The sequence below is a fragment of the Aureobasidium subglaciale genome, assembly GCF_000721755.1.
Source record: "Aureobasidium subglaciale EXF-2481 unplaced genomic scaffold scaffold_32, whole genome shotgun sequence".
Lineage (NCBI taxonomy): Eukaryota > Fungi > Ascomycota > Dothideomycetes > Dothideales > Saccotheciaceae > Aureobasidium > Aureobasidium subglaciale.
In genome coordinates, this window is record NW_013566963.1 from 197,834 (window position 1) to 224,407 (window position 26,574).

General features: G+C 50.9%; 11 protein-coding genes across 11 annotated transcripts; 6 read left to right on the plus strand and 5 right to left on the minus strand.

Moving 5' to 3' along the window:
• The first annotated feature begins 60 nt into the window (after window positions 1-60).
• AUEXF2481DRAFT_512971 (uncharacterized protein) lies at window positions 61-1,246 on the plus strand. Its single transcript, XM_013484248.1, has one exon. The coding sequence runs from the start codon at window positions 367-369 to the stop codon at window positions 1,174-1,176; it is 810 nt and encodes a 269-aa protein (XP_013339702.1). The 5' UTR covers window positions 61-366; the 3' UTR covers window positions 1,177-1,246.
• A 70-nt stretch (window positions 1,247-1,316) lies between these two features.
• Window positions 1,317-2,276, minus strand: AUEXF2481DRAFT_8824 (uncharacterized protein; the record flags this gene model as incomplete). The annotated part of the gene is made up of 1 exon (XM_013484162.1): window positions 1,317-2,276. One exon carries the CDS (start codon window positions 2,274-2,276, stop codon window positions 1,317-1,319), a length of 960 nt encoding a protein of 319 aa, XP_013339616.1.
• Window positions 2,277-2,416: 140 nt separating this feature from the next.
• On the minus strand, window positions 2,417-4,941 carry AUEXF2481DRAFT_112621 (uncharacterized protein). Its single transcript, XM_013484249.1, has 4 exons — window positions 4,522-4,941; window positions 4,400-4,467; window positions 3,744-4,349; window positions 2,417-3,682 (listed from the first exon to the last, which is right to left on the minus strand). Exons 1-4 carry the CDS (start codon window positions 4,793-4,795, stop codon window positions 2,729-2,731), a joined length of 1,902 nt encoding a protein of 633 aa, XP_013339703.1. The 5' UTR covers window positions 4,796-4,941; the 3' UTR covers window positions 2,417-2,728.
• A 27-nt stretch (window positions 4,942-4,968) lies between these two features.
• On the plus strand, window positions 4,969-6,991 carry AUEXF2481DRAFT_44416 (uncharacterized protein). Its single transcript, XM_013484202.1, has 4 exons — window positions 4,969-5,118; window positions 5,176-5,802; window positions 5,857-6,560; window positions 6,612-6,991. The coding sequence occupies exons 1-4, from the start codon at window positions 5,076-5,078 to the stop codon at window positions 6,675-6,677; spliced, it is 1,440 nt and encodes a 479-aa protein (XP_013339656.1). The 5' UTR covers window positions 4,969-5,075; the 3' UTR covers window positions 6,678-6,991.
• Window positions 6,992-7,026: 35 nt separating this feature from the next.
• AUEXF2481DRAFT_44417 (uncharacterized protein) lies at window positions 7,027-11,925 on the plus strand. Its single transcript, XM_013484203.1, has one exon. It carries the CDS (start codon window positions 7,205-7,207, stop codon window positions 11,732-11,734), a length of 4,530 nt encoding a protein of 1,509 aa, XP_013339657.1. The 5' UTR covers window positions 7,027-7,204; the 3' UTR covers window positions 11,735-11,925.
• Window positions 11,926-12,020: 95 nt separating this feature from the next.
• AUEXF2481DRAFT_44418 (uncharacterized protein) lies at window positions 12,021-13,502 on the plus strand. The gene has a single exon (XM_013484204.1). The coding sequence runs from the start codon at window positions 12,063-12,065 to the stop codon at window positions 13,416-13,418; it is 1,356 nt and encodes a 451-aa protein (XP_013339658.1). The 5' UTR covers window positions 12,021-12,062; the 3' UTR covers window positions 13,419-13,502.
• A 116-nt stretch (window positions 13,503-13,618) lies between these two features.
• Window positions 13,619-18,156, plus strand: AUEXF2481DRAFT_44419 (uncharacterized protein). Its single transcript, XM_013484205.1, has 2 exons — window positions 13,619-17,952; window positions 18,009-18,156. The coding sequence occupies exon 1, from the start codon at window positions 13,641-13,643 to the stop codon at window positions 17,907-17,909; it is 4,269 nt and encodes a 1,422-aa protein (XP_013339659.1). The 5' UTR covers window positions 13,619-13,640; the 3' UTR covers window positions 17,910-17,952; window positions 18,009-18,156.
• A 1,362-nt stretch (window positions 18,157-19,518) lies between these two features.
• AUEXF2481DRAFT_33354 (uncharacterized protein) lies at window positions 19,519-20,641 on the minus strand (the record flags this gene model as incomplete). Its single annotated transcript, XM_013484175.1, has 2 exons — window positions 19,519-20,373; window positions 20,426-20,641. 2 exons carry the CDS (start codon window positions 20,639-20,641, stop codon window positions 19,519-19,521), a joined length of 1,071 nt encoding a protein of 356 aa, XP_013339629.1.
• A 958-nt stretch (window positions 20,642-21,599) lies between these two features.
• On the minus strand, window positions 21,600-21,927 carry AUEXF2481DRAFT_513213 (uncharacterized protein). Its single transcript, XM_013484250.1, has one exon. It carries the CDS (start codon window positions 21,812-21,814, stop codon window positions 21,635-21,637), a length of 180 nt encoding a protein of 59 aa, XP_013339704.1. The 5' UTR covers window positions 21,815-21,927; the 3' UTR covers window positions 21,600-21,634.
• A 112-nt stretch (window positions 21,928-22,039) lies between these two features.
• AUEXF2481DRAFT_74744 (uncharacterized protein) lies at window positions 22,040-23,656 on the plus strand (the record flags this gene model as incomplete). The annotated part of the gene is made up of 3 exons (XM_013484231.1): window positions 22,040-22,230; window positions 22,255-23,424; window positions 23,593-23,656. 3 exons carry the CDS (start codon window positions 22,040-22,042, stop codon window positions 23,654-23,656), a joined length of 1,425 nt encoding a protein of 474 aa, XP_013339685.1.
• A 416-nt stretch (window positions 23,657-24,072) lies between these two features.
• Window positions 24,073-25,634, minus strand: AUEXF2481DRAFT_33356 (uncharacterized protein; the record flags this gene model as incomplete). Its single annotated transcript, XM_013484176.1, has 2 exons — window positions 24,073-25,377; window positions 25,449-25,634. The coding sequence occupies 2 exons, from the start codon at window positions 25,632-25,634 to the stop codon at window positions 24,073-24,075; spliced, it is 1,491 nt and encodes a 496-aa protein (XP_013339630.1).
• Between the last annotated feature and the right edge of the window lie 940 nt (window positions 25,635-26,574).

Here is a 26,574-nt window from a genome sequence, read left to right on the forward strand (position 1 = left end):
TGAATGTTCTGCGTTTCGGCCATTATGTCGTCTATTGTGCGATATCTTATCCCGAGCAGATGTGAGGATTGGAAAAAGTTCAAAGTCCGACAACCTTGAGGGGTCTGGCAGAAAGTCACCGCTTTCGGGCGGTTCGGCCCGCTCGGTCAGGAACAGAGCGGTCTCGATCTCTATCCGATGGTCTCCAGCTTGTCAGCGCGTCATGCAGCCAAATGTTTGAACTCTGAATGCAAGCAGGGTTGAACGGTCTTGTCACCTGCGAACACTCCAAGCCACTTCCAGTCATCCAAAGAGCAAGACTTCTTCTGACGCTTCTTCTATACAACTCACCTCTTCTCTACAATCAATTGACACGACTCGACAAAGATGAAGTCGATTCGTGCTACTTCGGCATTGGCATCCCAGGCCTCGGCCACGACATGCTCACGAGCAGCAATCGCATCCCGCACCACGCAGTCCACACAGACCCGCTCATTCTTCCCGAACCCCTTTGCGTCACAAAGTCTTCAGACATTGACAGCGTCTCGCATCCTCCCGTACGACGCAAAGACTCTCTACGCAATTGTTGCCGACATCCAGAGCTACCACAAGTTCCTTCCCTTCTGCATTTCCTCCAACGTCACCAAGCAATCCTCCCCAGGCGCCGAGGGCAAGACATGGCCTGAAGAGGCAGAACTAGTCGTCGGATACAAAGATGTCATGCGCGAATCTTTCTACAGCCGCGTATACTGCGCCCCCGAATCCTTCATTGTCGAATCCGTCAGTGGAGAAACAAACACCACCGTCCCCAGCGACAGCATAACCCACCACAACCCCCGCCCCTCTCCCTCCGAAGATCCCGCTCGCAATGCCACAATCCTCACACACCTGCGCTCTCGCTGGACGCTAAGTCCTTTTCCCTACAAGCCCGCTCCCATGGGGAATGAAAGGCCTCAAGAAGTCACCTCGGACATCCCGCCGAGAATGCAGACCGAGGTGAATTTGTCGATTGATTATCAGTTTGCGAATCCGTTGTATACGACTTTGAGTGCGGCTGCGGCGCCAAAGGTTGCCGAGAAGATGATTGAGGCTTTTGAGATGAGGGCGAGGGACATGTTGGATCGTCCTGCTGCTGCTGCCAAGACGCAGAAGTTCAAGGGCAAGATTGGTGTTCCTGATGATGGTATGAAGGCTTGATTTGCTGTGTCAATCAAGCAATTAGATCAATCTTATAGGGACGTTAGAAGAATGTATTCGACATGATTACATTTCCAACACAACAGCATGTGCACTCTTTGAGCTCCACTCACCTCCTTATATTCCAACCAAACCCACCATTACCTTTGCTCAACCTCAATAAACCTCAACTCCTCATTCACCATTTCAACATCCCACTCCAACCTATCACCCTCCTCCCGAAACTCATCTTCCAAATCAACATCCTTAGGAACAGGAGCCCCACTGCCTCCAAAACACCAAACCTGCTGCCCCTTTTTAAACAACTCAACCCCCATATCACTCGCCATCAACCCTTCCTCTGCAACTCCCAGAAACGTAACACGATGAAACCAAGGATCACCATAAGGATCATACGTATAAAACATGGGGAGCTTTCTGACCGCATCCCTCTGATGAGCACCCCAAACATCCAACAAGCGCACTTTTTTACTATCCAAATCCTTTCTCTTGTCCACATGACCCAAATTATGTGATGCATGCAAATCCCTGATATTCGCAATTTCGCGACGAGGATCTGGTGTTGCGTGAATGTTCAATGGCTTTGAAGGAGGGGTTTGCAGAGTAAATTTCCAGAGGTGGGTTCCGGACCAATCTAGAGCCATTGCAAGGGCTTGATTGAGTTGCTCGAAGAGAAGGGTTGCAGGGAGGTGGAGGAGGCGGGTTATGGGTACAGAGGTATTTGGCATGAGGAGGCGGATGAGGATGTGATAGGATGTATTTTTCGCCAGAGTGGAAGAGGTGGTTTTTATTGAATTGTTGATGTTGTGGACGGGGTTGGAAGATGATGATGTTGCAGTGCCTGAAGTGGTGGAAGGTCGATGGGTAGGTCGTGGGGGTAGGTTCTCATTGGAAAAGTCTTCTTCTTCTCCTTCTTTTTCTTCTTCGTTCTCATCTTCCTCTTGGTTTAATTGGGGATCTTGGTTTTCTTGATCAAAGTCTTCTTCCGAGGAGGAGGAAACATGTCTGGAGTTTCCGGTGAGGTAGTCTTCAAATGACGTGTCGCCAGATGGTCCTCCTAGACTAAAGCGTTGTCGCTTGGGGTTTCTTTCTTGAGCCATGTTTTATGTGATGGTGATATCCAGATGTCCGAATTAATGTATCGAGCCCAAGGGGCGGATATAAGAATACAATTGATTGTGGAGAGGGAGTTGTTGTCGAGGCGCATGTGATCAACGGTGCAAAGGATCGATATACGAGACGTCATTGTTGGGGCAGGGTGCTACTCTTTACCATTACGAAATAATCTGGCATCGCTTTTCCATGTATTAAGAAGCTGTTGCGTCTTATCTTCTCCATTTGGCTATATATCCCTCGTCTGTGTGTTCGGAACGATCGGTTTCTAGCTTCTTCTTGAGAGAATACTGAGCTTGAACACGTTTGTACGATCAGCGTCGAGACTCGAGGCTTGGGCGGCTGCACAGCATAATAAGAATCAGATACCTGATCCTAAAAGCGTACCATGTGGCTTTTCTGTATTTGTCATTATGCATATATGTAGAGCATGACGAGCTCAGCACTTCATGTTGATACCCTTTCTCTTTTCGCTCTCACGAACCTCGAACATGACTTGAGCACCAACAAATAGCGTGCCACACGCACCAAGTAGGAAAGCCCATCCACCGAGAGAACCAACAATGTTGCCAACCATTGCCTTTAACCCATCAACACCGATAGCAAAACCGACGAGGTTAGCAGCCATCATCATGAGAATATTGCCAGTAGCACCAATACCACAGATCCAGCGATAGACATCCGGACTGTCCTTCCACTTCTTTGCTGGGAAGAGAAGGGTACAAATTACCTCAGGTAGAACGAACAGCGTGATGAGCCAGCCCCAGATAAGTAGCTTGAGATTGATATCGTGCCAGAGCGCCACGAAAGTGAAGACGGCAAGGAAGTTGCCAATGGCGCGTACTTTGCCTTGCCCGCTACCACCAATGGGAATGTAGATGTACCTGACAATCCAGCGGTTGAAGCTCCTGTGCCAGCCACGCCAGAAGGCAAGAGCCGAGTAATTGTCACTCATGCAACGAACCATGTTTTCAGGTGGATCGATGCCGTCGACGAGTGACCACAAACGGAAGAATCGCCAGGGAATCAATAGCTTCAGCCAGATGATATGGAGGTTGAAGTATCCCAACATGCTCAACTGCATGGGTGAGTAGACTTCCCAAGCCGGCTGTGCTTTGCTGATGGCCACGGCGTAAAGGAAGTGGAGGCAGAACTCCATGGTAAGTACGCAGACAAGGAAGCGGATGGCGTACATCACGGTACGCTTGGTGTTGATGGATGCGAGTGGGTAGCGCGATTGCGAGATGTAGTCGTTGAACGTAAGGATAGGCCCTGCAAGGTACAAAGGCGAGTAGAGCGCGTAAGCAAGATAGTTGCGGAAGCTAAAGTCGGCTGGTTTGGCAGGTACAGACACTCTGTCGCGCTCTGAAAGATTAGAAGGATCGAGTTGTTTCTTCTTCAGGCTGTCAGCTTGGTTCTTCGTCATGGGATGAACGATCGCTCTCGTAACATACCTCCGTGGAAGAAGGAGCGCTCAAGCTCCAATAGTAATCGAGGTTGAAGCTGATCAGACGAAGCACAGTAATGTTGAACAGAATCTCCCAGCGCGGCAAGATACCGCCATAGCTATCGATCCAGCCAGCCCATCCGGGTGTTTGACTGCCCTTTTCGGAAGCACTGGTCTGAGATGGCAGAACGAAAGCGGCAACATTGGCCAGAGGGTAGCCATGGCACAGCTCGTTGGCGAACAGTATGCCAACATTGAAGATCCATGTCGCAGCAGGCACATAATCTTTCGGGAGTTGAGTGGCCAGTCTGTAGTTGGTATACAGGATAAGGAGAACTTTCAGGGCCGAGAAACCATGCAGCGCAAAGACAAAGATGACAGCAAATACCACATCGAAGGAGATTCTATGCTCCATTCTGGCGTCCGCAGCAGCAGAAGGGGAAAGACCTTGGGTCAACCCAGGAGTCCTATTACTGGATGCTGCAGGCTTGGTATACAAGTCAATGCGCCAGAAAGAGTTGTAAGCTTTGCGAAGTAGTGGATGCAGGATCAGAAGAAGTGTCATGTACGGGATGTTGTCACGGAAGCCAGCATATTGAGAGTCCGAGTTATCCTTGACAAGAGTCAGATATAGTCGGGTTGCTCAAGATCGTGGATACGTACGACTTTACGACCGGGGATCCAGCCATCTGACAACAGATAAGAATAGCGAGAATAATTAGGATGAGACTCTGTAACTGATGATCAGCTAAAGGCTATAGCACTGCGAAAGGGGCAGTTTGTACCTTGAGAAACATCATACACAGCTTTCACCATAAACACGGGGATGGTGAGAAAGCAGATGTAGTAAAAGTAGAACTCTAGAGTGTTCCATTTCGATGGTTGAGTCCCTGGCAGAGACTGATCTTTTCTTGACTGCAGTATCTGTTGTGCAGGGAGTTTCGAGTCTGCGATCGAGGCTTCGGTCGTGATTTTGTGGGGAGTCTTTGTCGACGTGGTGAAACGGGTGTCTAGAGTGTCGAGAGAGTAGAGCTTCTTTATGAAGGAAAGCCACGACATGTTGAATTACACCCCATCAAGGTAGCCCGAGGTACTCGTTTGCAGTTGTGAGACTTTGAACAGTTCTCGCATCTATTGGCGGCGCCTGTAGTATTCTCACAAAGCAAGCTCGGTATGGTTCCAAAAGTGACAGAGGTCAGGGGTCCATGGTATGTGTATATGTGGAGGGAAGCGGCAATTGGTGCACGTGCCTCGAGCTTTCACGCGTGTTCGTAAAGTAGTTGGACGAGGCTGTCGCAAGCCATCTACAACACATCACATACGATCCGAGGCATCAAGGATGAATTCATACAACGCACCTGCAACGCAGGAATATGCTGGAGGTAGGACACCTCGCTCGGCCACGCGACAACCAAGCGACACCCATTGACGCGTCGCAGATGAGATCAATGCTCTGGTCCTCGATGCCGGTTCCTTCACTACTCGTGCCGGTTTCGCTGGAGAAGACACGCCTAAGTCTGTGATTCCCTCCGTCTATGGCTCAATTGCTTCCGCCGATGCCGACTCGAAGTCGCGCTACCTCTTTGGTGAGAATGCCATCCACAACCCTTACCAACCCCACATGGACATTCGCAGTCCTTACGACGCAGACGGTATCGTCGAGGACTGGGACGCTGCTTCGAGACTATGGGAATACAGCATCACCTCACGATTGACGGGCGCCAAACCGACTCCTGCCGCAAAGAACGGCCTAAACATTGACAACGAGGATGGAGACAAGCCCGAGGATGGAGACGGTGATGTTGCCATGGAGGGTATTGAAGAGCAAGAGAAACCGATGAGCGAACACCCACTGCTCATGTCAGAGCCTGCCTGGAACCCGGCGAAGCACCGCGCAAAGTGCATGGAGATTGCGCTTGAAGACTGGGGTGCTCCGGCCTTCTGGCTGGGCAAGACTGGCGTTCTGGCTGCATTTGCTTCAGGGAAACCCAACGCTCTGGTCATCGACATTGGAGCTAGCACAACCTCCGTCACTCCCGTACATGACGGTTTCGTTCTGAAAAAAGGTAGCCTGCATTCATCACCCCATTTCCATGCAAGCATGGCTGACATTGGCACAGGCGTCCAGAAGTCGTCATTGGGCGGCAACTTTGTCTCGGAACAATTGCGTCTACAGTTCTCCAAGATGGAACCTGCAGTATCTCTCATGCCCCACTACATGGTCAAGTCAAAGTCTCCCGTCGACGCTGGCCAACCTGCCAACGCTGTATACATCAAACATGACATTCCTCCGACAGATTCTTTCAGAAAGAATGAGGAAGAGCGCATCTTCACTTCTTTCAAGGAGAGCATGGTACAAGTGTGGCAAGGTCCTGGTAAGCTTGATTTGACAGACAACATGAACAACCAACCCAACGTCGATGTCATCAAGACTCTTCCTCCACGGCCATTTGAGATGCCTGACGGCTGGAACCAAGTCTTTGGCATCGAGCGCTTCAGAGTCGCCGAGGGACTGTTTGATGCTAAAGCAGCACTTACTGATGACAGCCATCCTGCGCCGGATCAGAAACATACCATTACACAGATGGTCCAAGCTGCTTTGTCGGCTGTGGACGTTGAGATCAGACCCGTGCTATTGAACAACATCGTCCTCACTGGAGGCGGCAGTCTGCTCGACAAGCTCGCAGAACGTCTCCACAACGAGCTCTCCACACTATACCCCAACCCTCGCGTCAGAGTACATGCCAGCAACATCGTGACAGATAGAAAATACGGTTCATGGGTTGGTGGCAGCATTCTCGCAAGTCTGGGCACTTTCCACCAGGTAAGCTACGATACAATCCAGACCTCCAAAGCAAGATGCTGACATGAACAGATGTGGATTTCAAAGAAGGAGTATGAGGAGCACGGTTCGAGCATCATCGAGAAACGATGCAAATAATGACACATGAAAGACAGGCGAAATGGCGTTCTCAGGCATACCATAGCAAGTCAAAGAGGGAAGCATGTTAGTTGAACGGGAAAATACCAGACGAATAGGAAGACCAACAAAGACGAAGCTCAGCTATGATCAATAGAAGCACCATTGATCTGCCACTTTATGATACACTTTGAACAGCTGTATAAGAAGTTTTGCGGCAAGAATTGGCGAGTGAGATGGCGATTCACATACCATATCTGCCAAGAGGAGCATGAGTCGGCTAGTGCGGGCTGGATGCGCGACAAGCAAGCAAGCAGCAAAGCTCAAGTGATGGTCTCAAATATTATCTTTTGTTTATCACATACAACACGCCGATCTGTACGAGCATCAACGCGCCATCGATCCGCGTCTTCTATCTTCAGCGTTGTGATCCGTGTAGAAACAACATACGCACACCCAAATCGACACACTAAAAGCACCCAGACCTTATGCGCACCGCGTGCGCACATTACCACACCGGGTAGAGCTCGCCATACATACCGCCCATCATGTCGTGGGGATTTCAGAACGTAGGACCTCAGGCGAACGCTTTGCAGGAGGCCCCAGAGATCTTCCAGGACTCCCTCGGCTTCAAGGACATTGGGAAAGCAAAAGTGCGCCTGTCGCAGCCCTGGCCAGCAGACAACCCGCCTCCGCCCTACTCTTCTCTTCTATCGATTGCCTCTGCCAAAGGGCTCATTGCTGCTGCCACCTCCGAATCTGTCATACTGGTGTCAGCCGAAGTCGTGCGCAAGACATACAACGAAGACGACAATGCAACCGACGACAAGCCCAAGGACATCACCCCTCAGCTCTCCCTCTCTGTGCCACGAGTGTCACACGTCACCTTCTCAGCCGATGAGAGCTGTTTGGTCATTGCTGCTCAGCAGGGAGGAGGTCTCGCAGTCTACGACGTGCAGGCACTTATGCAAGGAAACAAAGAGTCGGCTTTTCAATTGCCTACAGAGGGCATCTCCATTCGCGCGCTTGCACCCAATCCGAGTCCCGAAAATGCTCACCTCTTTGCTGTTGTCCTCACTGACGGCAAGTTGATGATCGCCGACTTGAAGCAGCGCTCTTGGACCACCACCGCCAATGGGCCGATCTTCCGGGAGGAGGTCAGATGCGTCTCTTGGAGTGTCAAGGGCAAGCAGCTTGTTGCTGGTCTGGCCAGCGGATCAGCTGAGCAATTCGACCCTCAAGGCAATGTCAAGGCTCAGATTCCAGCACCGCCTCAGCTCGAGCAAGCAGCTCCCATGACAAACATTGTCTGGATTGCAAACGACGATTTCTTGGTTATTCATACTCCCCACTCCAACGAAGAGGCAGTCGAGTCATCCTACCACTTGGTGCATAGAGACAAATCGTCTGGCTCATTCACATCGCAAAAACTTGCTGGAGATCCATCTCTACCGGGTTTCGATACCAAGCGTTTCCCTTCACAATTCCTGGTGTCAAGACTGAGAAAGTTCCCACCGAACCTAGAAGATGTCTTGATCCTGTGTTCTTCTGCTGGTAACGAGGCTGGACTCATCACCAATACTTCAAAAGCGCTAGCGAACGATGCACCAGTCAACACTTATCTTGTAACCAACATGGAGAAGGACTCGGCTCGTGCGATATTGCCTATGAGTTCCGCAGACGGCATGTCTGACACGGCAGCTGTTGGAATGGACCTCGATCTTTCATCAAAGGAAATAGTCATGCAACCTATCCCTGGCGACGATCAAATTCGTGAGTCACAGGGGCCCATGCCGGCGCTCATGATCTTGAATAATGAGGGCATTCTTTGCACCTGGTGGTTCGTATACAACGATGCAATTCGCCAAGGAGTCTCCTACCCTGGTCTCACTTCGAGCGCTTCCGCTCCTCCTAATGCCGCACAGCCCGCATCTACTGCCTCGACTCAAAGTATGCCTGCTGCTTCAGGTTTCGCAGCATTCGGCAAAACTTCTCTCGGACAACCAGCTACGCCTGCCTTCCCAAAACCTTCTGCACCTGTCTGGGGACAAGCTTCCACGCCTGCATCTGCGAAACCGGCCTTCGGTCAAGTCTCCTTTGGACAACCAGCCGCCGGAAAGACAACGTTTGGCTCACCTAGTGTGCCTGGTATTGGAACACCGAGCACTCTTGGAAGCAAACCATCAGTTTGGGGCGCGCCTGCTGCTCAACCCACAATCGCGACTCCTCCAAACGGTCAAGTATTTGGCTCCGCGTTGGGCGGTGCGAGTGGCAATGCAACCTTTGGAACATCTAGTGGACTCGGAAACAAAGCTCCCGTATGGGCGTCTTCCCCGGCAGGTTCACAGTCTCCTTTTGGCAAGTCTTCAGGTCTCGGTGAGACTCCCGGTTCTGGGTTTGCAAAGTTCAACGCCCCTGCCAAAGATGAGAACAAGCCATCTGTTTCTCCTTTCGCAACGATCGCGGGCAAGCCATCAGTTTCTCCTTTTGCAGCGATCGGAAACAAAGACCAAAACAAGCCACCAAGCCCGTCTGCATTTGCTGCATGGACACCCTCATCTGTCGCAGCCATTAAGCCGTCGCCCCTGTCTTTTGGCTTCGGTAAGCCCAGTGCAGTAGCTGCTACTCCTGAGAAACCAACAGAGGAGTCAAAGGAGGAAGCCATGGATGACGAAATCGAGGAGAAGACCCAGGAAGAGCCCGTCAAGGACAAGTCCTCCCCTATCGTTGAAGCAGCCAAGGCGCCACCAACCATGTTTGGACTATCCATTGAAAAGACGCAATCGTCAATTCTTGGACAAACACCTGACAAAACAAAGACTTCATCACTACTTGGAAAGATCCCGGATAAGCCTCAAACGTCCAGCCTCTTTGGACAATCTACTGATAGTTCAAAATCGCCTTTATCGGTATTCGGGCAACCCACCAAGCAGACAGGGTTCCAATTTGGTAAGCCCTCTGGAAAACCTGCTTCCCCACTCAGGGAATCCTCATCGGACAAGCCATCGAAGCTGCCCACATTCGGGGGTTTCAAGCTCAATTCCACTTTTCAGGGGGACGGCAGCGCAAAGGACGATTTGCCCGCGCCCAAGCAAGGCGGAGGATCTTTATTCGGACCCAGCTTCAGCAACATGCTCGGTGAGGCTAGCAAACAGACAAAGTTGCCTACACCTATCAAAAAAGAGCCTGAGACCGAGGCGCCGAAGATGGATGCCATTCCTTCCAAGAAGACCGATGAACCTGCTGTCGAAGCCGAGGAGGCTCCTTTACCTCCCGACTTTACATCTTCCAAGCCCAAGCAATCGGTAGAAGAAGACCTTCCTCCCATTGCAGGAAGCCCTCCCGTCGACCTTGGCGATGAAGCCTCACAATTACCTGCAAGTGATGACGAAGAGGACGAGGACGAGGACGGCTCTTGGGTTCAGGACTCTGGTGAAGAATCCGAGGGCGAAGAAGAGGGAGAAGACGAGGGAGAAGACGAGGAAGAGTACGAGGAAGAAGACGAAGACGAAGACGAAGACGATGAGGACGAGGAAGATGAGGACGAGAGCGAGACCGAAGGACCAGAGAACACTTTCAACACCGAGAAGGCCTCGAAAACCGCATTTGGATCTCGTCTCAGCTTCCCTTCCCTCTCTCATTCGACAGGCAATGCTGGCAAGTTACTACCACCAGTATCTCCAGTCGCCTCTACCACTCCGGCTGGCTTGCCCAAAGCTCCATTCTTCGCGCCTCCATCCAAATCGCAAGAATCGCCACGCTCACCATCGCCTGTCAGGCAATCATCGAGCACTCCTGCAGGTCTTCCTGCATCAAAACAACATTCGCAGCCAATCACTGTACCCTCGTTGAAAGGTCATTCTCGCAAGGATTCTAGACCATCAACCGCAAAGCGACCTGAATCACCTCAGGCTTCCGAAGCTGGAGAGCTAAGCGATGACGAAGATGTACGCGTTCGCGAGATACTCGCGTCCGAAATCGAGCCATCTATGGACCTCGAGCCGTTTGTAGCTCACCAAGATTACGCTGGTCGAGTCAACAAGCTCGGTATCGCAGGCCAGATTGAGAAGGTCTTCCGTGACATCAACAGTATGATCGACACACTCGGTCTGAATGCCCGCACACTCGAGTCGTTTGTCAAGGGTCACGAGACTCAATACAAACAAGCTGGTCGTGACCGTAGTGATCTTGAAGAGGCTGACGAATGGTGTCTTGTCGAGATCGATGAGCTTGCCGTGGTGCAAAGGAGCATTGGTGACGATCTCGAAGCCGGAAGAGTCGACGGTGTCCCAGAGAAGCTCGAGGAACTGGCCGAGCTACAGAAAGAGGCCACAAAACTCCGCACCAGAACTGTTGATATGAGGAAGCAAATCGGCGCTCGTGCTGACCCTCAGCAACGCGCAACGCACCGTGCCTCGGCGCTTAGCAACGATGCTCAGATGCAGCAAAACGAGCTTAGAGAGGGCGTGACTAAGGTGCAAAAGTTGCTCCAGGATGCCGAAGAGGCTTTGAGTGTTCTTCGCGCCGATCTCGCTGCTGCACCTTCGCAAGGACCCGCAGCTCAGCGTGTCCCTACTGTCGAGGCTGTCACCAACACGATCATGAAGATGACTGCCATGATTGAGCAGAAGTCTGGTGACGTTGACGTACTCGAAGCACAGATCCGCCGCTTACCTGGTGGTCTTGCCAACTTGAATATCTCCGATAGCAGCGAAGACCTGCTTCGCAGCAGCGTGCGCAGTGTTCGTCCTCTCGAGCGATCAATCAGTGGCAATTTCTTCGGTACACCACCTGCAACACGTGGCAAGAACGCTGCTTTGAATGGCAGTACTCCTCTGGGAATCTCGGGCATGCTCGGTAGATTCGGCGGTTCGTTGCGCAGAGACAATGGTGATGCCGAATTTGGGCGCAGCAGCCTGCTTCTCGACAGTACACCTCGCAGAAAGATGGCTGATGTGAGCATTGAGGAGGTTAGAAGATATCAAGACAGAGCCGCACAGCGCAAGAGGGTACTTGCGGCATTGAAGCAGACCGTTGAGAAGAAGGGTACCAGGGTCACTAGTTTGGACAAGAATTAAGCCTGGAAATTCGCAGGAGAGGTGTGTGCAATGGAGCATGGAATAGGTTTATTGGTTTCCTAGGCAAAGATTGCGACTCAGCGAAAAGGCGTCTTTCATTCTTGGTACACGAAGAGTTGTGTATACGGTCGATACAATCATGAATAAGCAAAATTAGTTAGCACGAATTGATCTCACATTCGTCATGAACCACTTGTTTAATATGTATTAGTTCTTGGCGATGGTCGAGTTTGTATACCGCTCGGCTGCACCTTCCCCGTGTCCTCCTTGGAGACACTTCGCAGATTGAGGCCATTGAAGGTGCCTAACAGTATAAACACAACACACCATGGCAGCTGCAGATTCAGAGGCTTCATATATCGATTACGAAGCATTCGCATCGCCAGACTTTCACGCTCCGACCTTCGCAAACACGCTGGTTCTTTCTACCAACGACGCCAACGACACTTCCCTCGACCTCTCCACACCACTTTCACGGGTCCTCTTCGACGTACAGGAAGTCGACACACATATAGATTCTCTCACCACCTCATCTGCCCTGCCTCTGCTGAAACACACATCTACCCGCGCGCAAGCCAGCACACACGTCCTCGACACTCTCGAATCTCAGGTCCAGGGACTACAACAGGCATACACAAGGCTGCATCAAGACGTGGTAGAGAGATACGAGCAAGCAGAACAAGTACGTCTAGCAGCAGACAGGCTTGCAAATACACTCCGACTTGCCAGAGCGGTCGCAAGATGTCTACACCTCGGTCGAACGCTCGAGGGCAGCATGGCCGATACGGACAAGCCACGCGAAGGCCATCGATCGCTTGCACCTGCGGCCAGACTGGTGTTGTCGCTTCGACAGACTCTAGCTCCTGAAGATGTGGCCGAGGCGAGATTACTCGCACGTGTGAATGCCATTACTACACTGCGGAATGAATTGCTCGACCCATCCGAGAGAAGCCTGCTGGGAAAAGCACAGCAAAGTATTCGCGAGTTCAGCATGTCAACCCTTACGGGCTCATCTGGAGGAGCTGGATCCGTTTTTGCACAGCACGATGACACAAGAGCGAGGACATCGGCAGCGTTGCACACGCTATACCTGCTCTCTCCAGTGAGCCTACCACCGAAGTCGTCGAACATACAAGGTGCCACGTTCAATCCGACTCTTCTTGTGAATGCTCTGCAGTCATATCTACAGACCTCTCTTACTGCCTCAGCCACTTCCTTAGCACGTGCTCTAGCTACTCTTCCAACGCTCGACCGCACTCTGCTGGATATCAGTGCAAGGTGTCAAAACATAGTAGCATTGGAGTCACTATTGTCTACTGCAAGGCCTCCAGCTCATCCTCTTCTACCTACTTCGGCTGACAGCAACACCCCGGCTCCACTCGAGCCTCCGCCTGCCTTCCTAGGTCCTCTTCTTGCAGCTCTTGACACCTCCTCATTGCCTTCTTACTTCTGGCGATCTTTGGCATCTTCTTTGGCTCCACGAGTGCAAGAGATCATTGCACGTGGAGGCGTCAGCGCGCGTACTCTGAAGACGAATAGAGATAAGGTCCGAGACGCGGTCAGGGAATGTGTGCACAGGGGTAGCCAATTGCCGTCCTCGGCAGGTTCGAAGAAGGTCGTAGGGAACTGGGAAAGAGAAGCTGCTGTTATGGTCGGTAGTATCATTGGGTCTCTGGGTCGATAGAATCAATACACACGGTGGCACCTCTTGTCGTTTCATAAAGAAGCATTAAGCACTTATCGTGTCCAATAAATGCACAACGTCGCTCATGGGCTTTATGCAGCTGTTCGCGCGACAAAGTGGGAAACTCGAGCCGAGGCCGTCGGTGCCTCGACGCGTCTTCCTGGCGCGTGCTCTCTGAACCTCGAAGTGGCGGGTCTCAAAACTTTGGAAACCAACCCAACTATGGATCCTGAGGATGATGGCGGTGACAGTCGCAGAGCAGATCTCGAGGTGGACCAGGACGATGAGTTTGATTCATCACCTCGACCTGCAAAACGACGTAGAACAACTACAGCAGCATTGGTAGCCAAGACCAAAAAGCAACCGGCAGTTCGCAAGGCAGCTGCTACCAAGAAACCGGCCGCAAAGAGGAAGGCAGTAGATGAAAGTCCCATCGTTAATGGCGAAGAAGACGCGTTTGGTCCTCCGGTTACTGCAGCAAAACCAAAACGCAAGGCACGAGTCACGAAAAAGGCTACAATCAAAGACGACGAGAGTCTGCTCGGTGATTCGGATGACACCATAGGACGGAGTGCCACCAAAACAAAGACAAACTCACGAAAACGGGCTTCTACTGGATCTGGATCTGAAGATCTCGAAGACGAGGACGACAGGAAAGTTGTGAAACCGAAACACCGCATCCATGTACCGGCTATGCAAGATCTCCTTGTGGATAGATTCGCAGACGAAGAGCCACCAGAGTCTTCTGCTCCCTGGAGTATCAGAGGTCCCATCTGGAAGAAGGATGTACTGGTTGCGAAGGCGAAGCAGTCGCCTGTGTCGCAAACACCAGCTCGTCAGCCATCACTACTGAAAAGCACCCTCAATCATTCCGCCTTGAGAAGGAACGACGAAATTCAACATCGCTCAACGCAACCTCGCCACCCATCTCCGGCAGCGAATCAGGTAGTTGTCAATCACCCAGTCGTTCACGATGCTCGACCGCCGACGGCAGCCGCTGCAACACCAACTGTGAACTCTGACTGGGGAGACATGAGCGATGACATTGATACTGAGCTTCTGATGGGTTTAGTAGCTGATCGTCCTCTTCAAGCCAACAACGTGTCAAAGAATCAGCCCTTCCTAGAAGATTCTAGTGGAGACGACTTTGACACTGAGGATCTCATCATGCTGGAGCAGGATGTTCCGAAAGCGAAGGAGGTGATACCTTACAGATCTCCGCCGCGTAGCCCAGCTCCGGTGAAGGTCGCCTTTGTCGAACCTGTCGCGTTATCACGAACAACCGCGCCTCCACGGGCAACTTTGTTATCACGGACGACCGCACCATTACGACCGCCAGCCGCACCAGTAGAAGACTTCGCAGACGAACTTGCAGACTTGCCATCAGATGCTTTCGACTCTGATGATCAGACTCCTGCTAAGAACCTTGGAGGCGCAATTTGTATATCCTCATCACCACCTAAAGTCTCAGCGGCGAGAACTGTGTCGGCATCGAAGCCAAATCTTGCTCCTCCGCGTGGGGGGCTAGTACAGAAGACTTTGTTTGGTGGAACGGTTGTACCGATGGGCCCAGCTACGCAGGCCAAAAAGCAACATGCCTGGCCATTGGCAACACAGAGAGAACCAGCGACCCATCACAAACTCAATGAAGAAGCGACTAGAACTTGGGTCTATCCTACCAATCTGGGCACCACCCGCGACTATCAATTCAATATCGTCAGCCGAGGCCTTTTCCACAACCTACTGGTTGCCTTGCCCACTGGTCTCGGTAAAACATTCATTGCAGCCACGATTATGCTGAACTGGTTCCGCTGGACGGAAAGTGCGCAGATCGTTTTTGTGGCGCCTACCAAGCCTCTTGTTGCTCAACAAGTTGATGCGTGTTTCAACATCGTAGGCATCCCTCGTTCACAAACCGTCATGCTTACTGGTGAGACCTCACCTGGCTTGAGAGCAGAAGAATGGAAATCAAAACGAGTATTCTTCATGACTCCTCAGACAATCATCAACGATCTCAAGACTGGTCTCTGCGATCCGAAGCGGATTGTGCTGATAGTAGTTGATGAAGCTCATCGTGCAACAGGCAACTACGCATATGTCGAAGTCATAAAGTTTGTACGCCGGTTCAATACGAGCTTCCGTGTGCTTGCTCTGACTGCTACACCCGGTTCTGATGTCCCAGCGGTACAGCAAGTCATTGATGGCCTAGACATATCACGTTGTGAGATTCGCACGGAGACATCTCTGGACATCAGACAATACGTCCACAGTCGTGATATTGACGTCGTTAAGTTCGATTACTCTGAAGAGCAACAACTGATCATGGAGCTTGCCGGAAACGCCATTCGCCCTGTGCTTATGAAGCTCGCAAGTCAGAACGCTTACTGGAATAAAGATCCGATGAAGCTTACTGCCTTTGGTTGCACTGAGGCTCGTAGGAAGTGGTTCATGACTGACGCTGGCAAGAAGGCACCACAGGCAGTCAAAGGCATGGTCAACAGTATCTTCGTTGTGCTAGGAAGTCTTGGTCACTCGATCTCGATGCTCAGGTTCCATGGTATCACGCCCTTCTACAATGGCATGGTAGAATTCAGAAACAAAGTCGACGGAGGGGAGCTCAAGGGCAAATACGGAGCACAAATTCGTGATGACGAGAACTTCACCAAGATGATGAACATGATGCTGACCTGGACTCGCAATCCCGAGTTTCTGGGACATCCGAAGCTGGAACATCTCCGAGGCGTTGTCTTGAACCACTTCCTCGATGCTGAGGAGAAGGCTGCCTTGCCAGGTGGGCAGCCCTCAAGCACAAAAATCATGATATTCGCAGCGTATCGCGACAGTGCTGAGGAGATTGTTCGCGTGCTGAACCGAAGTCAACCTATGATCAGACCACACGTGTTCGTGGGTCAAGCAGACTCGAAGAACTCGGAAGGTATGAACCAGAAGCGCCAACTGCAAGTCATCAAAGAGTTCAAGGAAGGCAAATACAACACTCTTGTCGCCACTTCCATCGGTGAGGAAGGTCTTGATATCGGAGAAGTCGATCTCATCGTCTGCTACGACGCCTCTGCATCACCGATTCGAATGCTTCAGCGCATGGGTCGTACTGGGAGAAAGCGCAAGGGTAACATTGTTCTCCTACTGATGAACGAAAAGGAAGTTCCCGATTTTGAAAAGGCAAAGGACAACTACGAGAAGATGCAGGGCATGATCGCTTCTGGCAAGGACTTTACTTTCCACGACGACAGATCACCTCGCATTCTCCCCAGAGAGACTCTGCCTACTGTGGACAAGCGGACCGTCGAGATTCCTGTCGAGAACTCGCAAGCTGAGCTTCCCGAGCCCAAGCGTCGCGGAAGAGCTCCCAAGGCACCGCCCAAGAAGTTCCATATGCCCGACAATGTGCGAACGGGATTCGTCGCGGCAGGCAATATGGATGATGAAGACGCCGAGGAACTTGTGCCTCGCGGCAAAGGCAAGACCAAGAAAGCGACTGCTGCTTCGATCAAGAAGATGTTCCGCGCCCCGCCAGGTATCGAGGCAATCGCCATACCATCATTGGACGCAGTCTATCTAAACAAAGTCCAAGAGCGAGAGCTTGAACGCAAATACAAGTACGTTATGGACACGGATGGTGGAGCTCCGACTGTCGGTCTACCACGACTCGATCGATTTTCTGACGCTTTCCCTGGACCGACAAAGTACATCGCTCATGGAAAAGGCTCATTGTTGGCATCTGGCTTGATGCAACAGCTAGGTGACATGAACAGCGAGGTTGTGCAGGGCTTCAAAGATAACTTCCATCAGTCAGATCTTGAATTTGATGTGTCCGAGATGCTAGGAGACCCAACTGTGGTGGAGACCTCTGATGCTGATCTACCTGTCATTAAAGCAACCAAAGCTAGGAAGGCGCCTGCGCAACCGAAAGTACCTAAAGCTCCTAAGGCGCCAAAAGAGCCGAAAGCACTCAAGGCAACTAGAGTTCCCAAGGCTTCCAAAGCCCCTAGACCACCTAAAGAGCCTCCCGCAGCTAAAACGCCTAGACCTCGCGGTCGACCAAAGCAACAAGCCCCAAGAAGAAACAGCTCGGATATGGAAGGCTCAGACTCCAGCCCGGAGCCAACACCCGCACACCTCCGCCTCGGCACCCAAGGCATTGATCTCGGCTCCGCAGATACGTCCGGCGAAGAAGGCCACTCACAGGACGACGAGCCAGACTCCGAGCTCGACGATTTCGTAGTCGGAAGTGATGCACCCATTGAATTTGCCTCTAGCTCTCAACCGCTTGCTCATAACCCTCCAAAGAAAAACAGACTCAATTTGTTTACGCAAGAGGATATTGCTGAGGAGAGTGAGGAGGAGTTGCCGGATTTCGGAGCGTCTAGTAGGAAGGATGTTGAGGTTTTGTCGGATGCGGATGAGGATGTTCCCTTGAGGAGACAATTGGGGAGGAGGAGACAGGTTGTTGATGATGATAGTGATGAGTGAGTAGTAGTCGTTGTGTAGCTATTCTTGTGCTATAGCTTTCTTGCTGGTCCGAAGACATCAGTAGCTAGACCAAAGACCATGTGCTTTACGCAAACTTACCGCTCAACACACTCCACAGTCACACTGAGTGTTGTTGGCCACTCTAGCGTGCAGGTGCTCGGCGAACCTTCTCACAGATCTATAGTGGCGTCCATTTGGCATACCATAGAGAAAGAAGTCTCCCTGTCTAACGTTGTGGCTGTTGACTGTATTTCCGCGTGGACGCCACCACAGTGTGCATTCCTCTGGAATACTGGTAAAGATATAGCGGATATTTTGTCCGTTTTCTCTGCCATATCTGCGCGCTACAGATGGTATGTATCAGTTATTTGCGCATTAGATCTATTTGCTGCTTTTGTTGCTGCCATACTGTATGTCTCGCTCAGAGTTCTTAGGTATGATCCTTCTCTTGGATCACACCAGACAAGCATCGTGGCGGTGCCATAGGCAGGACCAAAGCCATATTGGCCGTTGGCACGAGGAACGAGACGAAGATTGACGTGCTGCACCTGAAGAGGTGGTATGGCTTGATTGTTCATCTCGACGAAAACGGTTAGCGGCGTTCGCTTAGCGTGCTCGGCTAGCGCTGGCATAAAATCACCGCACGGAGGTTCTTTTTTTCATAATTCGCGGGATCTTGCGCTAAGGCTAGGTTGAGGGGGCCTGTTCGGGGCGGTCAGGCTTGTGATTTTCCATACATTTCAATCTGTAGAAGTTGCTTGCTAGTTTGTACTCAGGACAACGAACTCCGGCTAGTAATGTAGAAGTCGACGATATCGCCTCAGCTCAAAGCTCGTAGCCTATAGCTACATCTTGACCGCATGTCGTGGACTTCTATACAACTATCGAAAGGCACGATGTGTTCCGAGATCAGGGACCATATGATAAATGATGCAGTAAGCACCCGCTCTCAGTGGCGACTTCTATAGTGTCAAGATCATTCTGCATTTCCACAGCTCTGTCAGAAGGATACTACGTCATCGGGAGATCAAGCGGTGTCAAGACAGCGAAGGTAGGGTTACTTTTCTCCATCAGAAAAATCCATCTCTCAGGAGCCGTCGACATCCAGCGTACGTTCCCGTCAAAAGGCATGATCATTTGTGAAAACAGAACCTCTGCAAGTCGAGGGAGGATCGAATGTCTCTTCTCCACAGCTCAGTGCATCGTGAGTCGAAATGATTGTGCATTTTTACAGCTCTTTTAAAGGACCAGCATGCCAACGGGAGTTCAGACGAAGGGGAGTTAATGATGCTACAACCAGGCACCCATGGTTGCCCAGAAGTGACTGCATCTCAACACTGTCGAACACTGTAAAAGAGGTTTGTAAAAATGCAAGGTGATTTTGAGAGGTGTAGAGCTGTCCAAAGGGAGAACCAGACGAGACAGTATCTCAACGGCATTGGTTCATACCGAAGGAGGCTGTCGAAATGCAATATAACATCCAAGAGCTGTGGAGTCGTTGAGGAGAGACACAAAAGACCATATCTCAGTGCCGAGAGCGTATACTCATGGGAGCTCTCAAAACGCTTCGTGTACAAATCTATTGTCTATGTTGTAATATCCTGTCCGGCTAAACTTTCCGCAGCTCAACATCTTCTTCTGACTCTCTAGCTTCCATCTCGCCCAGTTTTTCGTATACGCCTCTATTATCGACCTTCTCTGTGCGTTGCTTGACTCTGTCTTTGCCCCAGGCATATACAGCACTGCCACCCAAGATACAGACCATGGCCCAGACTCTGCCCATGGTGACGGTCTCGCGAAGAATCAATACAGCAAGCCCACTCTGAGCAACACCTCTGGCGGCGGTAACAATCATGTGTGTGGTAGGACTGGTGACCGAGATTTGGAGGAATGTTGCAAGGGTCAGGAGGAAACTGGCACCTCCGGTCGCAGCAGCGGTGTACAGGAATGCGTGTAGCTGGCCACTGGCATCGACAGCAGCGGCAGCGTTTGCGACATCCACGTCCATGGCGCTGTCATACAGGCTGGAGAAGACAGTGTACTCGCCAGAGATGATGAACAGAGGAAGGTAGCAGGCCAGAGCCATACAGTTTGTCATCCATACCATCTGCCACATCCCCTCGTCTCCTTTTGTGAGGAAGCGCTTGACGACAACACTCTCAACTGCGGTTGTGAAGCTTGATCCGACACCTAGCAGTAGGCCCTTGATGCTCGTGAGCATGGCGCCCAAGTCTGTGATCATGCCAGTGGCGAAGCCCATCATGATCATACCGCATCCGAAGAGAGAAAGAGGGGGATTATACGGCGGTGGGTGGAGGAAGAAGTGTGATAGGAGGAGGGTGAATGGTAGAAGTAGTCCTCTTGCGATTTGGTATAGAGATGCGTCGACGCTGGCCAGACAAAATGTCTTTGCAAGGATTCCGACGAGGCGTGCGAGCATGAGAGGAATCAATCCTTTCCAGACCTAATCTGCGTTAGCAAGGAGTCAATCTCAAAGACAAAACACATCTGCATACAGATACAGGTCGACTGAACTTGATCCATCCCAGCGGCTTGCCAACAGCCGTCAAGAGCAACACTTGAATGAAGGTTTGCAATGCAAGCAAGCTAACAGGTGCCTCGATGCCATTGAGGGCATGTTTTGAGATCAAGGTCACAGAAACTGCGCAACTCGAATGGAACAGCACTGTCAAGGCGACTTTCGTTCGTGATGGTGATGACGATACAGACATCTTTGCAATTGATGTGTTTACTTTGACAAGGTTTCGAGGAGCCGAGGGATATCATCTCTTTTACTCACCAAGTCTGAATCCCACGCACATCGCTCGGCTGCTACCATCATTTCTCCTTTATGAATACTATCCATGACAGGCGGGTCATCAAGGAGGACCCGGTAGACTAAGCATGATGAGAGTGGCGGAATACCAAGTCCGGGTATAGCAATGATGGGTCTGTAACGCCCGAAATGCAATCATAACCGAGACTATCATTAGAGCAGTAGTTGTTGGGTGACTCTCACCGTGTATCGGAACATCAGGAGAGTGAGGACGTTCGAATACCAAGCAAAACTAGACAGGAACGTTACGTGGATGCACCCATGTCCGACTTGGCAGGCACCGACAGACCAGGGCGTTGGAGATTAAGAAATCGATTCTCTCTGTTTTTCGCTTGCACGGGAGGAAAATTACTGGAACAAGCCTCTCCTCTGCAACTACGGGATAACAACGTTGGAGGTAGGATCAGATGCGGCCAAGCGAAGTCGGCTCTTTGGTGACGTTTACTGCAGTTGCCCCCTAAAGTGGATCATATTGAACACTGAATGCAAGCGCTTGGAAGATCGATTCGGGTGGTGGATGATCTCTGAGTCTTCTGACTCAAGTTACATCGATAAATTGGTGGCCAGATGATGGCCAGATGATGGCCATAGAGAATATGGGTTGAGGATCGCCGATCACACGACTGTCCGAATACACATCCCGTCAGACAGAGACAGAAGGTTTGTTTACTCGAACAAGGTTGAATAAATTGATGGTTAGGGCATGCTAGGCATGAGGTGCAAAGTGCAGGAGCGGAGGGACGTCTGGAAGGCTTGCAAAGCTTGGCACCGGTGGAGGCACTCTGTCGGAGCCACCCGTTTTGGAAAACTTCCACCGCCGTCATTTCTCTGCTACATCACCTACTTTATCTTGTTGCATAATCTCGTCCCGAACCCTGCTCAGTTCGTGTCAGCCCTCTTGGCTGAATTCCGAGTTTGGCTTCGGCCGAATAATGACAGCAAACATGTTTCTTTGGAAGGGCCAGGATCTCCTATCTCTGCCACAGTGGATCTGCGGCAATGGAAAAAGACACCATGTGCCTGGTGAATAACCAACAACGGCTATGCACACGACCGTTTCTTGGCTCATCAGTATCCGCCATGTGTGATATCCAGATTGTCCGGCCGCCAACGTCTTTACTCGGCATCATGCCGGTTTCAGCAGTATTGTGTTGCAGTGTCGGCTGCAGATATTGAATTGCACTAAGGGATGGAAAATCGAAAAGGAGCATCATGGATAGTAAAAGGTGCTCGTCTGAGCAGGTAGGTTGAGTTATTCATCCTGACTTGATACACATTCTACAACGAAGCAATCATGCCTGCTCCCAGTCGATGCGCATACATTGCGATAGTTGTGGCTTTGTTCCTCTGCTTGATTGCACTCTTCCAGACAGACACAGTATCATCGCCTTCATCATTACATCTCGATGATGTGACGAATCTGGTCTCATCGCCATTCTCATCTTACAAGGATGAGGCCCAGAACAACAGCACACAACAGGCTACGTCCTCAGTAGCATCATCATCAAGCTCAGCATCAGCGACAGTTTCAGCATCAGTGCCTGCTGCCACCTCGAATGTACCAATCTCGTACGACAAGACCACTCCTCCGTCAACAGGTTGCGAGGCAGTGGTCAACGCTGCTCAACAACGATTGATCTCTGAGTACCAACAACTTCTCAAGGGCATTCGCTATGTCAATGTTTGGGGCTACCTCGAGACCGAGAACAAGGGCGATGCCGCCATCTGGTCCGCTCAACAGATCCTCCTCAGCATGATGGGCATCGAGACCATGGAAGCTTGTCGCTTCATGGACAAGGGCTGCAACATGACCAAGTTCACCCAAGCACTTGACGACCACAAGCCCAACTCAGCTATCATCATGGCTGGCGGTGGCAACTTCAACGACTACTACTGGGAGGACCAACCCTCTAGAATCGAGATGATCAAGCACTTCACCCAGGTGCCTATCCGTGCTTTCCCTCAGAGCATCCACATGACCCACAACGATCGCATCAACCGCACAAAGGAAGCTTTCCTATCGCACCCCAACCTACAACTCGCTGCCCGTGACGCCCCTAGCTACAAGTGGCTTGCAGATACCTTCGAGGGCGAGAAAATTGCTTCCCCTTCGACCGACCTCGCTGTCACTGACGGCATCGGCAAAGGAGAGGTCAAGACGGTTCTTACACCCGACATCGCATTCATGTGGGGATCCCGTCCGGACTTCCGCATCAACACCCCCAAGGAGTACGACGTCCTCATCCTCGCCCGTGACGATCATGAGATCTCAGCCGGCGCCTCAAAGTCCATCCCCTTCGGCAAAGGCAACCTCGACCTCGGTGGCAGCATCGGCAACGTCAGCTACTGGAAGGTGGACTGGAAGTTCACACCCACACCCGAGATCGACAACAAGGAGCACCGCGAGAGCGGCAAGAACCAGCGCGCTTGGGCAAAGGCAACAGAAGGCTTTAGAATGCTTGGAGCTGCCAACTTTGTCATCACAGACCGTCTGCATGGACACATCTTGAGTACTTTGATTGGCACGCCTCATGTGGTCATGGACTCGAAGTTGGGCAAGAACATCAATTATCATGATACATGGACGAAAGACTGTGCTTGCACAAGAGTTGCTGAGGATATCGATGAGGCACAAGAATATGCAAAGATGTTCTTCGAAAAGGAGAAGAACGAGGGAAGGTGGAATGGCGAGCTTGTCCATGGTGCAGGGTCAGAGGATGATGTCGCTTTCGAGTAATTCTTTTATTATACTCTTTTGTAATTTGTCTATACATTGACTTCATCTTCAACACTTGACTTTCCTCTCTTTTTCCTTCCTAGTATGTGTTGTGTGGTATTCCGATGCAGTCGTGCTTCTGGTTCCCAAGTGCCACTTCCCTCCCCTTTGTCTGCCTCTCCTGATCTACAGTAAATCGATTCTCCCACGCAACAACTATTTCCGCCCGCTGAAGTACTTTGCTCTTCCAAGCCACTCATCTCTACAAAGTACCTGTTGCGATCGATGGCTCCATCTATCGTCGGCATTAGACACTCCGCTCCGAAACCGATGGGTTTCCATGTCTTGGCTGCGGTGCTTCATTTTATGCTTTGCTTCTTCCCGTCCGTTCGAGCCCATGCACCCCTGAAGTCTTTATCCTTCTACTCTAGTCATGTTTCGGTACCTTTTTGCAAGTATGGGGTTGGGTTTTGTACAAGTCACGCGAGTGCTGTGCTCTTGCCCCAAACAAAATTGCTTTGAAACAGAGGATCGAGATGTGAAGTAGACGAAATGCAAATCATGTGTCTTTTGTACAAAGTAGAGTAGAGTTGAGTGAAGAGAGAAGATATCTACTCCTCTTCCTCCTCTGATCCACCATTACAATATAAACCCACAAGGCCTTCACCTAACCATTCTCCCACCCTCCTAACATTACCCTGGACAATTCTCTCTGCATTATCTCTGGCGTGTTCTTTCTTTTCTTCTCTTTCCTGTGCAGTGGCTGCTAGCATCCTTCCCACCACATCAAACTCGTTCTCTCCATTTTCTTGTAACCACACACTTTCCTCTTCCACATAACTATATGCTTCCAAAAGCCTGCGATCGGCAACAAGTGGTGTCCCCGCAATCAACGCCGCAGGAACAGAAGACGAAGCCTTTCTATCCAGATATTCCGGACTTGCGAAACCTGGCAATACAGCAGATACTTTTGACAGTAAGCCGTAGAAATCAATGTAATTCAATCCTTGATCAAAGAATACATGACTCTTTACGTCTTCGGGGACATTTGGTCTTCTGCCTTGTCCGAGTAAATGCATGGAGATGTTTCTTTCTGCTTCTTGTAAAAAGTTTCCGAGGCGTTGGAAAATGTGCGTGTAATCTCTTCTATGAGGATCGTAGTCTCCTTGCATTGCGAAACTCATGCCTTCTGGTGTTGACGAGGAGGAAGTGTTTTGAGCAGCGACGGGGAATATGGGTACGAAAACACGGATCGGAGGTGCAGGAGGATTGTCCCAAGGTTCAGAGGCGTTGGAATCCCATGCTGCTATTGTGTTGGAGAGGAAAGTTGCGGTGTGTGGTGAGAGGGACCAGAATTCGACTTTGTTGGCATCGACCCATGGGCGAATGTCTGCTTTTCGTTGCTCTTCGGCCCAGTGGTCGGAGTGGTGGGCTATGCAGATCAATCTCGTCTTTCCCAGAGCCAGCAGAGCTTCAAGTCTCTTGGGAGCGCCTCGCAGAGCGAGTTCGCAGGTTGTGAGGACGAGGAAATCAGGGATTGTGGTGTGTTTATCCGTTCCCATAAAGTCGTCTGGATGAAGGGGACCAGTGTAATTTAGACCAAAAGCGTGAAAGATCTTTTCACTGCCATAGCGAGGTTCTTGTTGATACAAGGTCAAGTTTACATTTGGTTGTGAGGCGATAGAGTGGACGAGAGCAGCGTCGACTTCATCGTGAGCGCGGACGTGTTCGAAGATGGCGACTTGAATAATTTCGGGCACATTGTCGCAGGACTCTGGCGCATCTTCTGCTTTTTGGTCTTCGGGTGTTTTGTTCCAGATGCCGGATTCGATTGCTGCGTCTGTAGGGTCGGTGGTCTTCCACCATTTGTCGAGGTGTTCTTGTCTGATTGATGCGGTTGTGGTATCAGGGGAAAACTGTGAAGATGTAGAGATTAGTCTTCTAATCCTGTATTCTCTGGATATGGCGGAGCAACATCGCAACTCACAGCAATAAAGGCAAAGATCATGAGAACAGAGACAATCGAACCAGCGATGATCCTCTGCTTCATGCGCGAACCTTTCGTCCTCAGAGCATCAAAAGCCTCTCCCAGCGACTCGATATGATGATACTTCGTCTCACCACCATAGCCCATTCTCTCCATGACGTTGGTCTTGACGAAAGTCAAACCCATCTCTGCTCTTTCTTCTTTTGTCCTCGCTCTTGTATATATACAAATTGTAGTATCCTCTCTAGTCCAACGCCATCAAGTCAAAGTCGTAAGTATGCTCAAGAAAGGAGTGAAAGAGTAAAAGGTCCGGGAAATTCGATTCAACAATAGAAGAAAGAGAGAGTGGAAAGAGGAGAAGAGAGACAAGGAACAAGCTACATCCAAAAGGATCACAATACACTGGTATCTTATCGAACCGCTCCCGCCGCCGCAGCAGCCCATCTCGTATATAATCACCTAGATCTGCCCAACCCACCAAAACGATCATCACAAAAGACCAACCGTAACTCCCCAAGCCTAATCCCGGGACTTCGAGCCTAACCCTTTGTCCCGCAGCCCCATCCATCAGCGGCGTTTCTCAAGCTCGAGGGGAGGGGGGCTCAAACATGTTTACTGCGGCTGATGACCGAACCGCAAACATCCACTCTCACGCGACATTGACCACCTACAAGGGGGAGAAAGAGAGAGGGAAGGATCCCGGCAAATGCACAAGACGTTGTGGCTATGCTAGACTCTACACTTCCTCATGCGTTGGCGAGCAAAGAAAGGAGAGACAGAAGCCGCTCACACTACTTCATCCACTTTGCACACGTCCGAGAAACCTTGACAGGGGCCTGCAAGTGTCAGCAGCCAAACCTTAATTCTGAACTGCTCTCCCCACCGGCCAACCAAAGCAACGCAGCACGCTACGCTTATCGTCAAGGCAATCAATCTTATCAGCAAAACCCGTTTTCCAAGCAACGTGGGAAACGGGAGGGATCCTCTCTAATAACACTGTTGTAATATCGAGTCATTTTCTGAGCATTTATCTAAACAGTTACAAAACGGTGCTTTGTAGGAGAAGCAGAATCCGCCATATCATGTCGAGAAAAAAATCTCCCGATCCCGTCAACGGGGGGGGGGG